This window comes from Meleagris gallopavo, chromosome 12 (genome assembly GCF_905368555.1).
Source record: "Meleagris gallopavo chromosome 12, MGAL_WU_HG_1.1, whole genome shotgun sequence".
NCBI lineage: Eukaryota > Metazoa > Chordata > Aves > Galliformes > Phasianidae > Meleagris > Meleagris gallopavo.
The window spans coordinates 809,635-824,432 of record NC_139415.1 but is presented as its reverse complement, the minus strand read 5'-3'; the positions used below and the strand labels follow the sequence as shown (position 1 = coordinate 824,432).

The following is a 14,798-nucleotide window of genomic DNA, read 5'->3' as shown; positions in this document are numbered from 1 at the left end:
ACTCGAATCTTGCAGGACAGGAGTCTTTCTCCTGATGGTTGGAGGCAGGGGCACTTTAATTTTCTTCCACTGCTCACCTATTTGCCCTCTTTTGTCTGTGTTTATACAACAGCTGGTCTCTGCAAAGGGCTGATGAGCAAATGGTTGTCACCTGGTTGGGATTGATTTCTTCAGGGAGTTCAGTATCAGGTGTGAATATCACAGCAAATATCAGGTGCTTTTCTTTTCAGGTTTCGTTTCTTCTAAGCTCCCCCCTTCTCTCAAATCTGAATGGAAAAAAAAACCCACACAAAACCACCAAACCCAACCCCATCCAGATATCTCTCTTAAACCACTGACACCATTTTGGTTGTTTGTAGAGTAATTTGTATGATAACTCCAGAAAGTTGAGAGGTTGGTGGTTTTTTTTGCTAACAAAGGTGAAAAAAGCATGAGAGGGAGGAGCTAGAGTGGGAACAAAGGCAGGCAATGGGAACTTGCTGGAACTGAGATGGCTGAATGCAGAAAATCAGGTTCTCTTGAATGCTGCGTTGTTTTCTGATGCTGGATGTAGGGGCTGAATTGTCTTCTCCCAGTATCTAGCTCATTGTTATGCATTGAGCATGAACTTTGTAAGGGCTGGCAAAGCAAAGTGGATTTTTAAAAAAACTAGTCTTGGAATAATTGTTAATATCAATGCTTTTTTTTGTTTTAGGTGAAAGAAGAGATGCTGTTTGAGGCCTTGGTTACCAGAAAGACAGTGACAGTAGGAGAGAAGCTGATCTTACCCTACAAACTAGCAGAGGTCTGTATGCTGTATTTAGTTCTAAGAGAAACTCTTGGCATGGCTTTCAGTGCTTTGAAATGAGATTGAAATGCACACTTAACTCTGGTAGAGTTGCTTTTAGCTTTTATTTATTTGCATGAAACTAAACAAATGTAGGAGAAACTGACGTGTGTGAAGCTGGAAAACAGTTGGCTTTACCTTCTGCTCTTGAAAAGCAGGTTTGTGTGTTATTCTGTGATAGTGTTTGAATATCTTAATGACCTAACAGTTGTGTAAATGTTCTGCAGAGTGGAACTGTGCATCACTGAACGCACGTGATGCAAGTTAAGTAGTAGTCTCCATACATGCCTATGCTTTAGCACTGATTCATCCCACAACAGAGCGGTGATCTAAGAGCTCCAGGAAGTTTTTGGCGTGGTTCTGAAGTGCCCGTGTTAGTCACGGTTCCTGTATGGGAGGAGCTGGAGGTCCTCTGTAGAAAACTCCTGTTTCGGTTTCTGGGCCCTTACAGGATGCTTTGGAGACTGCATGGCTCTGTCAGCCTCTCTCAGCTTGTCCTGAGTGTTTTCCGTGTTGCTGCTGGCCTTGGCGATGGCACTGCATGAATTGCAAATTCTTTATTATGGTCTGTCTGAGGTTACAATGTCAGCAAACATGTGTTTTCCCCTGAACGTGTGGTTTCCAGGAATTCTGAATTACATTCTGTGGTTGTTAAATAGAAATACCTCTGTTTTCTTCTCAAATGTTCCCCAGTATGTAAATTCTGCTCTGCTGCAAAACGTATTTTGGATGTTTCTGAGTCTCCTGTTGTTGTATTCCTCCATTTAAGAGCACAGAGCATGCTTTATGAGAATGCACAGCATCTTGAGCAACGTCCCCCAGAGCAGTCAGCTGTGTTGCAAATAGGTAAACAAAGTGCTGTCATTAGAATGGACTGTAGATTTTTTTGTTTCTTTTTTTTTCTTCCCAGAATAAAAGATATTTTTTCCATTTCTGAGTTTGTGTGCTCAAGTTCAGTAACTGAAATGGAACTTTCATCTTCAAAGTCTTTGAGCAAGACTTGAATCTCTCCCAGCAAAGGGCAGTGTGCTTCAGTCACACCTTTGTGATGAGTGAGTAGTGGAGGTGATGTCTGCACTTTTTTCTGATGTTTTATGCACAGACTGAGGAAATTGCTAGAACAGTTTAAGGCTTTTCTATTCCCTCCCTTTAGCTGGAGCTTTTTTCCCAACAGTAGTGCTGATGGAGCAAACTCTTTCAACCACTTCACTTCCAAACTTGGCAAGTTGGATTAAACTGTTCCTTCTAATGTTAAGCTGTCTAAACAGTCTTGTCTACATGCCCTGTTGCTATCGAAGATGGCTGAGTGTGAATTGCTGAAAAGCTTTCCAAAATGTTCTTGGTGATATTGCTGCTGGTAGATCTCAGATGTGTTCCCTGGTAAAGGTTTGTCACCAATATCTGGTAAAAGAAATGAAGAGTCAGGGTGTGGTGAGGGGGAAGCCAGAGGAGCATCGGACTGTAGTGGCTCACTGCGTGATCATGCACTCTGATGTCATCTCCATGACCTAATCATTCTGTAAGAAGCTGTGAATTGAGTCAGGAAAAGTGTGCATTTTCTGTCTGCTCTTCTTACAGCATTAGAATCACAGAATCACAGAATGGCCTGGGTTGAAAAGGCCCACAATGCTCATCCAGTTCCAACCCCCTGCTATATATGCAGGGTCACCAACCAGCAGCCCAGGCTGCCCAGAGCCACATCCAGCCTGGCCTTGAATGCGACTGCCGGATTTTATTTGACAGGGATCCGTGGAGGGAATCAATGGGTTATTTTTAGGTGTTTTACGAAAGAGCAGTGCAATTGGATCCAAGGAACGGAGGTTTTAAGGGTTTGCAGATGCGACTGCCTCACCACAACTCATAGCTGCCCTTCCTGATAAGGGAATGATGTGTATAGCAGCTATTTGATTTTCCAGATGCTAAAATGCTCGATGCTTTTTTCAGATTGTTGATAGACCGAAAGCTTCAGTGGAATTTGTCTGGAAAAGGCCATGCTGCGGTGGCTCTCTAAAAAGGATTGTAAAAACTTTAGTTTGGCGTAGATTTGCTCTTCTACACCATCAGGAAGAGCAGCTTGCATCTACCAAGTGCCTTTGCAAGGCTTTGAGCAATTTTATACACACAGCCTGCACCCAGATGTCTGGGCAGTGCGTCAGTTACTGAAAGAAGTGCAAAAATTGAGCAAAAGTGAGGCTAAAAAAGGGGCTCTCAGGCCTACAAGCTCATTTCTTAAACGTTTTGTCTAAACTATGAGTGGGAATAGTGAAGTTTGGGGGTCTGCAGGTAGCATTGTGGATCATCAGTAGTGAGATTGCTTAGCAGAGCAAGAGAGAGCCTGCACTATGGACAAGGCACCTGAGAGACTTCATGTTCTTGATGGGCTTCTGGTTATTGGAGAGGAGTTACAAGTAGGAGCTGTAATCTGAAATCAGCACTTTTCAGGCACAAAGAGCCTTGAGATCTTAAGTTTTGAATGGGTTCCTGAGCTTTGATGGGGTTCCCACTTGCATCCCCTCCAGGTGCAGGAATTGCTTCTCTTGGAGCTCCGCACAGGGGCTGTTTGCTGTCCTCTTTCATCAAACAGCATTGGAATATACATGGATGGGAACTCAGCATGGGAAATAGCTCAGGTGAAATGGCAAATGCTCTCTGTGTGATCGCAGCCTGGCTGCTGCAAGGGCCGTAATAATCTTGTGGTCCTATCACAGCAATTTCTGCCCTTCCTTTCTTTAGAGGTTTGCAAGCATCAGAGCTGAGATTGGACTTCATTGCACCAAGTGAAGTCTTTCTCTTCAGTTTTCCTGAGCTGTAGCCCCACAAGCACACAAAGAGGGTGCCTTTGTTGGATTTGCAGCAATACTGCATTCCTCTCCATCTGCATGCTTGTTGGCTGCGCTGTTATTGTACACTGATTAGAAACATTGTTGTGTGGTTTGGGGCTTTTTTGGGAACTGTGGTTTGAGCACTTGGCAGTTCCTTGTTTGGAACATAATTGTTCTAAATTTAAATCGGACTCTTCTCGTAGATCTGTTCATCTCTGCAATAGTTGAAGTAAGAGTAGATGCTTTATTCTGGCATCTCTCGGTGCTTGGGTGAAACGTATTGCAAAATGTCCTTGAGCAGCAGCAGTGATGACAACTTATCCCAGCAGCCTGAAGCTCGTGGTGTTGAGGATGACAGCTGCAACTGCTTGTGTTTATTCACATTGTCCTTCTGTATTACAACACTTCTTGTTGGCTTCGTGCTGCTGGGTTGCGTCCCGCTTTATAGTTGGGCAGAAGTGCTGGCTTTGTCAAATTCTGTGCTTCTTTTGGTACGGTGGGTGGCTTTGGGTGGTCTCAGTCAGGTTAACATGCAGCTACTGAGCTCCAGTAGGAAGGTAAGACTCAGCCAAACAGCAGAAGCACTGCCTCCTGTGTCCCAGCAGCTGCTGATGCTGTCGCCTTCCGCTAGTCAAGTTCTTCCCAACACACAGAGATTGTGTTTTATGTGTTTTACTTATTTCACCCATGCAGACAGAAGATGTGTGATAGCAGCACGAGCTCTTGCAGGGCTGCAGTCGGGAGCAGACACTTATGAACAGCTCAAGGTGCAGCTTGTTGCTTCATCTGTAATCGGTGCCTGTCCTCAGGGTATTACAATGAAAAATCGACACTGCTTTGTAGTTGCAATTCTTTTTTTGATGGCAATCATGGGCTCGATTGCACGCCCTGTGTGAGAGTTGCCTGTACACACTTAGTCTGCTTTTCAAATGGCTGCTGAAATTCAAATGAGCAAAGACACCGCAGCCATAAATAATGCTTATATTTACCTCTGGCAGCTGCCTCTTATCTTCAGACCCACACTGGCTTGTCTGCCGTGGAGTTGCCTCCTGGAACCACTCATTTTTCCCTTTATAGCAGCTGGATGGTATTTTAATGCAGTGTTTGAAACGACTGCGTAATTTGGTGTAGCGCTAAGGTTCAGAAGCTTTGTGCTGCAGATAAACTCTCAGGAAAGGCTGCGCAGGCATGAAAGGCTGCAGTTCTGTTCAGAGGTCAAGATTCATTGCCCAGAGCAGCTGTGAGTGTCTTTGTCAGGAGCACGGCTGTGTATTAAGGTAACCAGCAGCAGTCAATGGATTTCCAGGGAAATCGCGGTGTGCCTGTGTGGTGTGAGAGCTGTCTGATAACAGGGAGCCGGCCAGTTCCACTTCAGTGAGCAAAAACGTGCAGCAGTGAGGATCCTTTGGAAGGGGAAGATTTGACCACAGCAGCAGGAGAGCAGTCATTGATTTTTTTTTCAGCTGATTGGAGTATTTTGCTTCATGTCTGCCTTGCACGTGGGCATTCCTGCAGCCAGTGTTCTCCTGCCCAGCGTGGTGAACCGTGACAGGCACATAAATGAGATAAAGAAAAATGGGGTTTTAATGGTAGAAGAATCTTCTGAGAGTTGCTGCACTTCTCAGCTCCACCTTTTATTCTTACATGCATTTTTGCAGTCTTCCCTGAGAGGTCAGAAAGCATTCGTAGGCTGTATTTCAGGTACCCAAACAAAACCAACCACCAGGCATACTGAATGCTGAGCAGCTTGGCTGATATGTGGTAGGAAACGTGTGGCAGGAGCAGAGCGCTTTAATCAAAGCTTTGTGGACAACTTGAGGGCTGTTAACGACAAAATCCTTATTTTTCCTTAGATGTGTAATCTGAGCATAATCTTAAGCTTAATCTGGGCAAGGAACTGCCTTTCTGGGCCACATCTGTCTTCCTGCTTCTGTCTAAATAATGCAGGGAATTCGGATTTTTTCCATCACAGCTTACTGCAGGGCTCTCCCCGACCATTACTGTACACCCTAAGATAACCATTTAGCTCTCTGAAGTCCATCTCAACTGATGCTTCTCTCTCCAATTGACCTTTGCGTTGTTCAGCTTGTTCCCCTGCGCATGGCAGCAGAGCTGAGCCCTGGATCCAGCACATCACCCATCCCCACCTGGTTTCCATCCTGTTTGTTCTGCTTATCCTGCTGCTGTCTGTCACCTGCTTTGTTTTTCACCAGAGCCTCTGTTTTTCTCTGTTCTTCATCAGATGAAGAAAGAAATTCATTATCCAAGTAAATACATCTGTTAGCAAATCCTCTTTTAGATCCTTCCAGAAAGCAGATTTTTTTTCCATGATGCATTCCGTTCATTTGGTTCCATTGGCATTACTTAAGCCAATGACTTTGCAGAAAGGCTTGTTTTAACAGACCTCTATAATTTTCAGCTGTTTGCAACCCAGAGGTTTTATCGCTCAGGATGAGTTAATGAATGAATTCACACTTTTTGAAGAAGTCTGATGTGAAGATAGCTGAGAGAAGGGAAGTGAAAGATGTGAGAGGATTTCTTGGGCAGCGAGAAACCTGATTGTGCCACTCCTTCAAGTCTGGAAAGCTGTTAGGAGCTGCTTGTTTGATGGGTGTCACAGTGAATGTTGTGTAGCTAACTCAGGGTGTATCCATGGTGGAAAATCTCTATCTTAAAAGCCAGAGGAGGGCTGGAGTGCTGTGTCCAGGGCAGCCCTGCAGGCCGAGGCGGTGGAGCACATCAGAAGGGCGTGCTGCTTCCTCTCTTCTTGTTATCACTCCTTTATATGCTTATAGCAAAACCTGGGGTGCAAACATTGTCCTACTGCATGACCCTAAGTGTCCCTACTTCTGCTGGTGCTCTGTAACAAGGAGTTACTTTGAACTTTTTATTTCAGAGCTCCTATAGGACATAAAGTGCTGTAATCTCTTTGTTTCAGTGGCTACGAGCCTGTGATTTAGCCAGTGACTCTTACATGCAGGCGGTTACTTGGCCATGAGAGCACGCTGCAAGCATCCTATGATGGCATGCTGAATGCCTGCATTGCAGTTATCAGTCTGTGCAGTGCATTTTGTTCTGTGTAAGTAAATGCAGCTGTAGGTCCATGTGAAATCAGCTGATGGTGGCTTAGAAAAATTGCTTAAGGTTTGCTAACAGAAATGGTCCTTCAAAAGCCTGCAGGGTGCTGAGCGCTGAAGCTGTGTTTTCTGGGTGTCAAAGGGGCTGTGGGGTGTGTGTCCCCTTTCTTAGCCCGGTTGCCTCAGTAAAAGTCCAGCAAAGTACCTCCAAAATGTTTATTTCAGACTGTGCTGTGCTTGTGAGCTGAGCCAGGGGAGAACAGTTCATTTTCAGCGAGGTAATGGTTAATTGGCAGTGACACAAGATAGCAAAGCCTCAACGAGAGGAAAAAAATATTTCATGGCAGCAAAGAGCTGAGAGATGTTTCATTGGCTCATGTACTCGTGGTGGTACTGTCTGATGCCTTTTTCAGATCATTATAAAGAGAAAAGGAATGGAGTTTCAGGGCCAAGTTTACAAATGGCATGACATTATCTAAGATAATAAAAGAAATAAAGTTTAAAAAAAAAAACACAAAGGAAAAGATTATAGTTGCAGTTGATTGTGAACACCTTGCAGACTGAAAATAATAGGGGAGAAGTGGGTAGGAGACAGAGTAATAGTGTGCAGAAAATGGGATGTACGCTCTCAGTCTTGAAATATTAGGACACTCAATAGAGGAGAAAGATGCAAAACTGCTGGAAGCAACTACTTATACCAGACTCCATTAGCTTATGAGACTCATTGTCACCACAGGTCATTAATGTTAGGAGCTTAGCAGGATTCCTTTGAAGACTTCCTACACTGATGAGTGTATTCAGAATTGCAGAAAAGTATTACTTGAATAAGCCAGAAATCCCACAAAGCTTCTAAGGGACCTGCAAGCATCTCTGGTTCAGGATACGAAGGTGACCTGTCGATGCAGAGCTTCAAAAGAAATCTTTTCATGGGACCAGATTTCTTCTTTTCCTTCAGAATACCAGGAGCAGCAGTGCTTGGTGGCAGGATGTGCACTTGGATTTTCTGGGCTTGCTGGGCTGAACATATTTCATCCTAAGTTGCAGCATCCTTTGCTAGGAAGACTGAGCCCATCAACGTTGGATCTTTGTTTTAATCTGCCTGGGTTCTTTTACAATAGGACTGTGTGCCCTGAAGGTGTGTGTGGCAGAGGTTGCAGCAGTGGAGCTGGTGTCTGCAGGAATTACCCAAAGCTGTGCAACTTCATGGCAACGATGCACATTTGATCATCAGGGGAACCTAGAGGTCATGCACAAAAGCTGTTACCTTCACTCTTTGCTGCCCTTGCATCTTGTGTAGGCAGTGTTTGGGGAAAAAGAAGAATCTCAGCTTTCAAGAATTCTGAGCAGTCATCAAAAAAAGGATTTTTAGGAAGGGAAATGGCGACTTTCTGTGCCTGCCATCAACCTCTTCACTCCAGGTTCACTTTGTGTCATCAAATCCATTCCAGGCTCGTTGAAAGGTTGTTTTAATTACATCTGATTATTGAAAAGACACTTCGATTTCAGAATCCTTAGTAAATTCAGTCTAAAGTCATGTGAAGAGCTTTGTAAGAATTGGAACAACCCATTTGCAAGTCAGCTTTTCTCGTACAGTATGCAATTTGTTACTGTTGGTTGGAGTATGGGATTTTCCATATAATCTCAAACTGAGTAAATCTAAATTGACTTTTGACAGCTAATGATTGTCCATCAACACTTGATGGGAGGTGCAGAAGCTCTGTGAGGTGAGACTTGCTGCACGATCCTTGGCTCCGTGGTGGAGCAGTTTGAGGAGTGACAAGGAATCCTTTCCCATTGAGGAGGCTTGCCAAAAAAAAGCTTGCAGTGAGACAACATAGACTGGCAAAACAAGTTTTTCTACGAGTGTTTTTGCTTGGGAAGGGCAGGATTTGGCTGTTAACAGCTCAAATGCTATTTTTGGCAAGGTGCTGTGCTTTGCAGTAGGAATGCAGGTAGGTTGTGCCCATGAACATGGGAGCAAATTTCCCTAAATGTAGCCTGCGGATTCCTGCTGGGGTCAGGTCACACACCCCACTCTTGTGTCACTGAGCAACCTCTGATTTATTTATGTACAGGTTCCATTGTGAAAACATGGACAAAGAGCCTGGTAGTCTGAATGGGATCTCAGCTGTTTGTTTCAATAGGCTTAGGGAGAACACAGGTGGAGGGAAACTCTTCTTGTTTTCTTTTCCCTTCAAATTTGGCTGCCTGCAGCTTTCCACGATGAGAGCCCCTTCAGTAGGACATCTCTTCTTGCATCCTTCCCTCCATGGGAAGAAGTGAGAAGAACGCACTTGTTTTCTGGAAGTTTTATTTCAGAAAGAGGGATCTTCTTGTACTTTTTTAATAAGTTACAGTTTTCTAACTGTACCATACAAATCCGAAGGCTGAAGACTTTGGCTAAAATCTTTTTGGGAAGATGTCTGTACAACCCCACGGCTCCAGAGCGCAGAAATTGAGAAAAACACTAAAGCATCATTGCTGATTTAGTTTGGTTCTAGGTGTATCCTGGGTGCTTTTTCTGAAAAGCGTGGTCACAGCACATGACAGATATTCAGTCCAGTGCGACAGCATTAAAGATGGGGGCTTACAAAACAGCTCTAAAAATAAAGAGCAGCAGTTGGTGATGGGAATGATGGGTCTCCCATCTGTCCTCATCCAAGCCCTGCCTACCACCTGCTGGGATTCACTTCACACCCACAGGAGCTGTTGTTCTTGTTTCAGATTTTCCACTTTGTTTTCCCTGTTTATGTGCGTGCAGTGATGGGGATGAGTGAGGAGGGGAGGGCTGGAGAGCAGTTCTGACGCCTGCCGTGTTCCTGGGAGTCGTGTTAGCACAGGAATGGCAGTTTCAGTGGGAACATACCTGAGAAGAGGGGGTGGTGCAGGGCTGGACAGATTAACAGATGAGTGCAGTGACCTTGTGGTAGTGCAGGGCTTAGGAGGCTTTTGGGGCTGTGTTATTTACAGGCATATTCATAGAAATGAAACACAAAGATGAACCCTTATAGGAAAGTTTGAAGCACTTCTGAGCAAGCTTTTCCTTTTTTGTACTTCGTACTCCCTCCTTCTTCCTCTCGTCTGTCTAAAGACCTTTCTCATGCTTGATCAATGCAAACAAAAATCATAAAAAATCTCTTCCAAAGTTGAGCCAGCATGATGCACTAACGATTTGAGGTCTCTTAGGAGAAGCAAGCCGGAGGATGACAGGATTTTAATATGATGCGAAGATAAAATATGGGTATGGAAAATTACATCATAGTTGCTCAGCCCCTGTGTGATATAATACTCCTTGATGCCAAGATAGGGATTAAGCTAGAGTCTGATATCCTGCAAGAGTACTTTCCTCTGGGTGCTAAGCCTCTGTTTATAAAAAAAATAAAAATAAAAGCTAAGCCTGCCTGTCTCAGCCTATGTCCTGTGGCCCAGGGGGAGCACAAAAGCTGCTTAATCTATCTCTCACTGTGGGATGCAGCAGTGAATGTAAACCAGGCATGAAATGCTTTAGGTAATACATAGTAAGTGAGCGAAGCAGCAGGGATCCATGACTCTCTGTGCACACGTGTATGGCCCAGGACCTGCTCAGTAGGCTCAGCCCCATGTCGGAGAAGAGTTAGTCACCAAAACCTGCATTCAGACAAAAAGAGAAACTCAGACCTTGTCTAATTCCAACAGCTCAATGCTTTTGCATCTGCTGTACAAATCCAGAAGAGCGATGACGTGCTGTCCATGTTTCACTGAACTGTAGAGGGCATCTGATGTGCAGCCAGGTTTGTGTGCAGTGCTGCTGCCCTCCACCACCAGCCTTACAGCTGCACTGCCCACCCTGCCTGGTCTGCTGCAGATCAGAATGGGAGCAGCAGACCTAGTAAGCAGTGCCTCAGCAGCTCTCTGCCTGTGTGAGTACCAACATAAGCCCAATCCATCCTACAAGTGTTTAATTTCCAGCACTGGCAGAGTAGTAGCAGCATCTGAGATGGAAAGGTAATTCTGGTGTTACTGTACTCCTGCAGCAGTGACACACTTTGTGCATACGTACACACTGGTGGTCTTGTTAGTTAGAGCTGGCGCCTCTGAGCCTCGTTTAAGTGAAACTAAGCTTAGGGTCTCCTTATGTGCTCTTTAATTCACAATAGCTGCAGATACTGTCATCGCTATGGTGCCTGCGTGGGCTGGATGGTCAGAGCTATAGGGAAGGAGTGCATGGCTTCTGCTTCTGTTCGTTGGGCTCCTTTAGGAGATGTAAAGTAGGTGTACTTGAATCTCTCTCATTTCTGTTGCTTCTAATCTCAGTCATATCCATTGGTTAAACATTGCTAATATTAAAATACATATGTAAGTTCTTTAAGAGCAGAAATAGATCTATTCCATCATGCATTCCAAACGTGCAGCATAACTCTGAGTAGGTACTTTCACTCAAAGATGGATAAATATACTTTTGTCCTGTTCCTTTCCTACTTCTTGAAAGTGATTGACTTCTGCTATCTATGAGATAATGGAAAGATCTCACACCTTCACAGCCTGGCCTTATAGATGCCCCATCCCTTGAGATGTTCAAGGCCAGGTTGGATGGGGCCCTGGGCAGCCTGGTCTGGTATTAGATATGGAGATTGGCAGTCCTGCATGCAGCAAGGGGGGTTGGAGCTTGTGATCCTTAAGGTCCTTTCTAACCCAAACCATTCTATGATTCTGTGATCAGACACAGTTAAAACCCACAGCAGCTGTTGAAGGAAGTATCAGCAGGAAGCATTAGTTAAAGACCAAGAGTGAAATTCAGTAGGTATTAAAATGTGTTTTATTTTCCTCTTACGCGTTTTGGAATAAAGCATTGACGTGAGAATAAGTATGAGTGTAATTATGAAGCTGAATTTCACCTTGGAGATTAAATGGGGGAAAATGGGAATGGCTGATAAGGATTTTGAATCAGATGCTGGATTATAACTTAAAATCAAATCGTGTGTGTGATCAGCAGATCACAGGGATTTTTTGTATGCTATCCCAGGTTCCTGGGGCTTACTGCTAGCTTCCTATGAGCAGAACTAGGATTGATTCTTTGGGTAATGCACAGCAAATGTATTCTATGTATTAAAGGAAAAACAAACAAAGCCCCATAGAACCACTATAAATATGTATGCAGATTGGATTTTTGAGGGATTTCCTGAGGGGGAAGAATCCTGGTGTTGCCTTTTTTTTTTTCTTTTTTTTTTTCCTGAATATTTCATTGGAAGCACCTTTCATCCTTGTATAGAAATTATAGGAAGTCTATCAAAGGCCCTGAGGAAGAACGGGATATTTCCTCTCTTCCTGCATTCATATCTTATTTCCTGAAGAGAATAGTAATCTCCATTTCTGTTGTACACAAGCAGAAAACATCAAGTGTTTTATGGGGAGTGGATTTACTGAACGCATTATCTCATGTCTTGATCATCTTTTGCATAAACTCCTCCAAATGTCACGTCCGTTGCAAAGAGATGCTTCTTGTCGTCTTGGAACTGTTCTGATTGGTTTTGTATTTGATAACGTTGGTCTGAAAGGGGAGCACTGCTTGTTTTCTTCCTAGAGGGCAGGAAACACACACACACGTGTGCTTGTAACTCCATGAGTCCCGGAAGATTTATCGCTTTCCTGGGAGGGCAGAGTTCATCAGTAGTGTTGAGAGCGTCCATATTCCAACCAGCTGGATTTTGGAGATTCTTACTGGGAAGATCACAGCAAGATTTACTGGTACAGACTTCTTGGGATAGGTGGTAATTTTGCATTTGTAGAACCTGTGGGCTGATTGTGGTCAGCGTGAGTAAGTGACACACACAAGGAAATGCAAAAAGCCAGGAGGAACCTTGACATACCATGCTCAATTCTAAAACATCTCCTCTTACAGACCCAACAAATTTTCCAGATTTTTGCTGAGAAATGGCTTTTAAACATCCTGTTTTCAAGTACTGGTGGCTTTTAGCAATTCTGCAGTGGGCGCATTGACCCTGCACCCGTCTGCGTTGTCCCCGATGAAAAATTGGGAGAGGATGTAATAACATGAAGTTGACCCAGAATTGCTGATTTATGAACGTTGTGTTGACCAGCAACATGTTTGTGGATGTTACATAGGTTTGCTTAATGCTGGAGAAGTGGGACAAGGGTTGCCCACTGTTAAACTCTACGGGGTTTTATTCCTCACCAGATCTTTCATTGAGTTTGGTGCTTACACTTGCTTTCCAGTTCTGCTTTTTGATTTCACTTCTGAGAATCTGAGCCTGACTTAGTAACTGGGGTCAAAAAACACAGCATTTTTACATCAGTGACCCAAAAGCTGCACTGATAGTTTGCTGCTGACTGTGATTTATTTCTGTGCAAAATGCTCTCTGGGTTTCTCTGCAGGAGCATGCAATGCTTCCTGTGCTTGCTAGGTAGCAGTGATGGAGTAAGTCAAAGACTACATCTCTCTAAAGCAAACTCAGAAGTATTGAAATCTAATATATAGATAATTTCATATAATCTGGCCTTAAGATCTGTCTGTACCCAAGTTTCCATCACCCAGTGATCTTAAGCAACAGCAGAAGCGATGAGCTTTGCTTTGTTTCTGTCGCCATCTCCTAATTTTTGGAGTCTCCATGTTGAGTGATGCACCGCCCAGAAGTGGTTATTTATTTTGTGGAGGCTTTTTTAGGCAAAAATGTTGGTGGAAGTGTTTATACTGATTACAAGAGGCCTTTATGCTGTGTTTTTGTTTGGGTCAAAGTGTTTCAAGTTGGACATTGAAGGCCAGTTGCTGTTAGGGATACGGGCTGTGGTTTGTTTGGTTTGGACAGGTCGGTGAGGAGAGGATTTTGAGTTTGTCTCACCCTGGATCTCAGTGGAGTTGGTGGGGTCTGCACTCCAGAAAACGCTCAGTTTGGCACGGGGAGCATCTGATGAAAAACATATTGCTAGAATTGCAATCATGCTTGCTCACACATTAGCAAACCTTGGTGTGCCGTGACCAAGGGCTCTGTCAGCGTGAGGGTGTCTCTGCCGTGTGTCCCAAAGCCATCTGTGCCTGCAGGGCAGCCGAAGACCCCAAAGCAGGGCATGGCTTAGAGATCTGGGAATTTTTCCTCTTCTCACTGGGCTCTGTCAACAGCATGAAATTGAGAGATGGTTGGTAAAGTTGCCTTGGGTTCACTGGGCACAAACACGCCCAGCCCTATAAATAAATAACGAGCGGAGTGAGCTCAGCTCCAGCGTGATGGGCCACTTTGCTGGCAGTCTGTGCTGGGTTCCAGGTGTACTTTGGAGTATTAGATTTCCCTTCAGATTGCACGTAGATAGATGTATCCGAAGTGCTGGTGCTGCCCCCACAGCCTGTGCCTTCCTTAAATACTGCACTGGGCTCAAAGAGATGAGCTGCAGAATTGAGCTCCAGGACCAAGTCCAGCTGGTAAGTTTTTTTTAAACAAAAGTTGTGTGGAGTGAGCAAAGCGCTGCTGTTTTAACCAAGGCTTTAGGAGGCAAAGAGGATGCTTTACACAAGGTTTAAACTGCCTGTGAACTGCTGCAGTGTCTGACCATGCAGCAAGGTGAAAGAACCCATTCTGGCATTTATTAACAGCCTGAATTCTTGTACAGCTCTGCCCGTCCCGCCCACTGTGCGGGGTTTGGCAGCTCCTAGAAGAAGAGGGTATGCTGAAATACCACCTCGTATGTCCATCATCACACACAGCCTTGTTCTGGTTTTTGCTCTGAGTCATTGCATCTGAGCAGGGCGGTAGGAATGCGAGTGCCCGGCACCAGAGCAGTGGTGCTGGAGGTGGCAGATATGGCATCTTGTACACGTCAGGAGGCTCTGTCATCTTAAGAATTAACCTGAATGTCTCCCAGTGTGTTTTGCAGAGGCTTTTAATTTGAGCAAATCTGGTTTTCTGAGATTATATCTTTCTCCATCTCCAAACATAGGCTGGCGCTCCCGAGACTTGAAGTCTGCTCCAACACACTTCAAAGAGTGATTGCAGTTCTTCAGCCCGTTGCCCCTTGTTCATTTTGGCAGAAGATGCTTCCAAAAGTGCATCTGTTTTTAAGTCAGCCTGAATCTAATGGCCATCA

At 44.4% G+C, this 14,798-nt stretch overlaps 1 protein-coding gene across 10 annotated transcripts in view; it reads left to right on the top strand.

The window, feature by feature from the left end:
• Positions 1–14,798, top strand: part of MYO9A (myosin IXA) — a 166,143-nt gene that overhangs the window by 74,688 nt on the left and 76,657 nt on the right. For all 10 annotated transcript variants that reach the window (XM_085234313.1, XM_085234312.1, XM_085234311.1 and 7 more), the window contains one exon: positions 695–784. In XM_085234313.1, the coding sequence (XP_085090439.1) occupies positions 695–784 (90 nt within the window). The remainder of the gene's footprint in view (positions 1–694; positions 785–14,798) is intronic.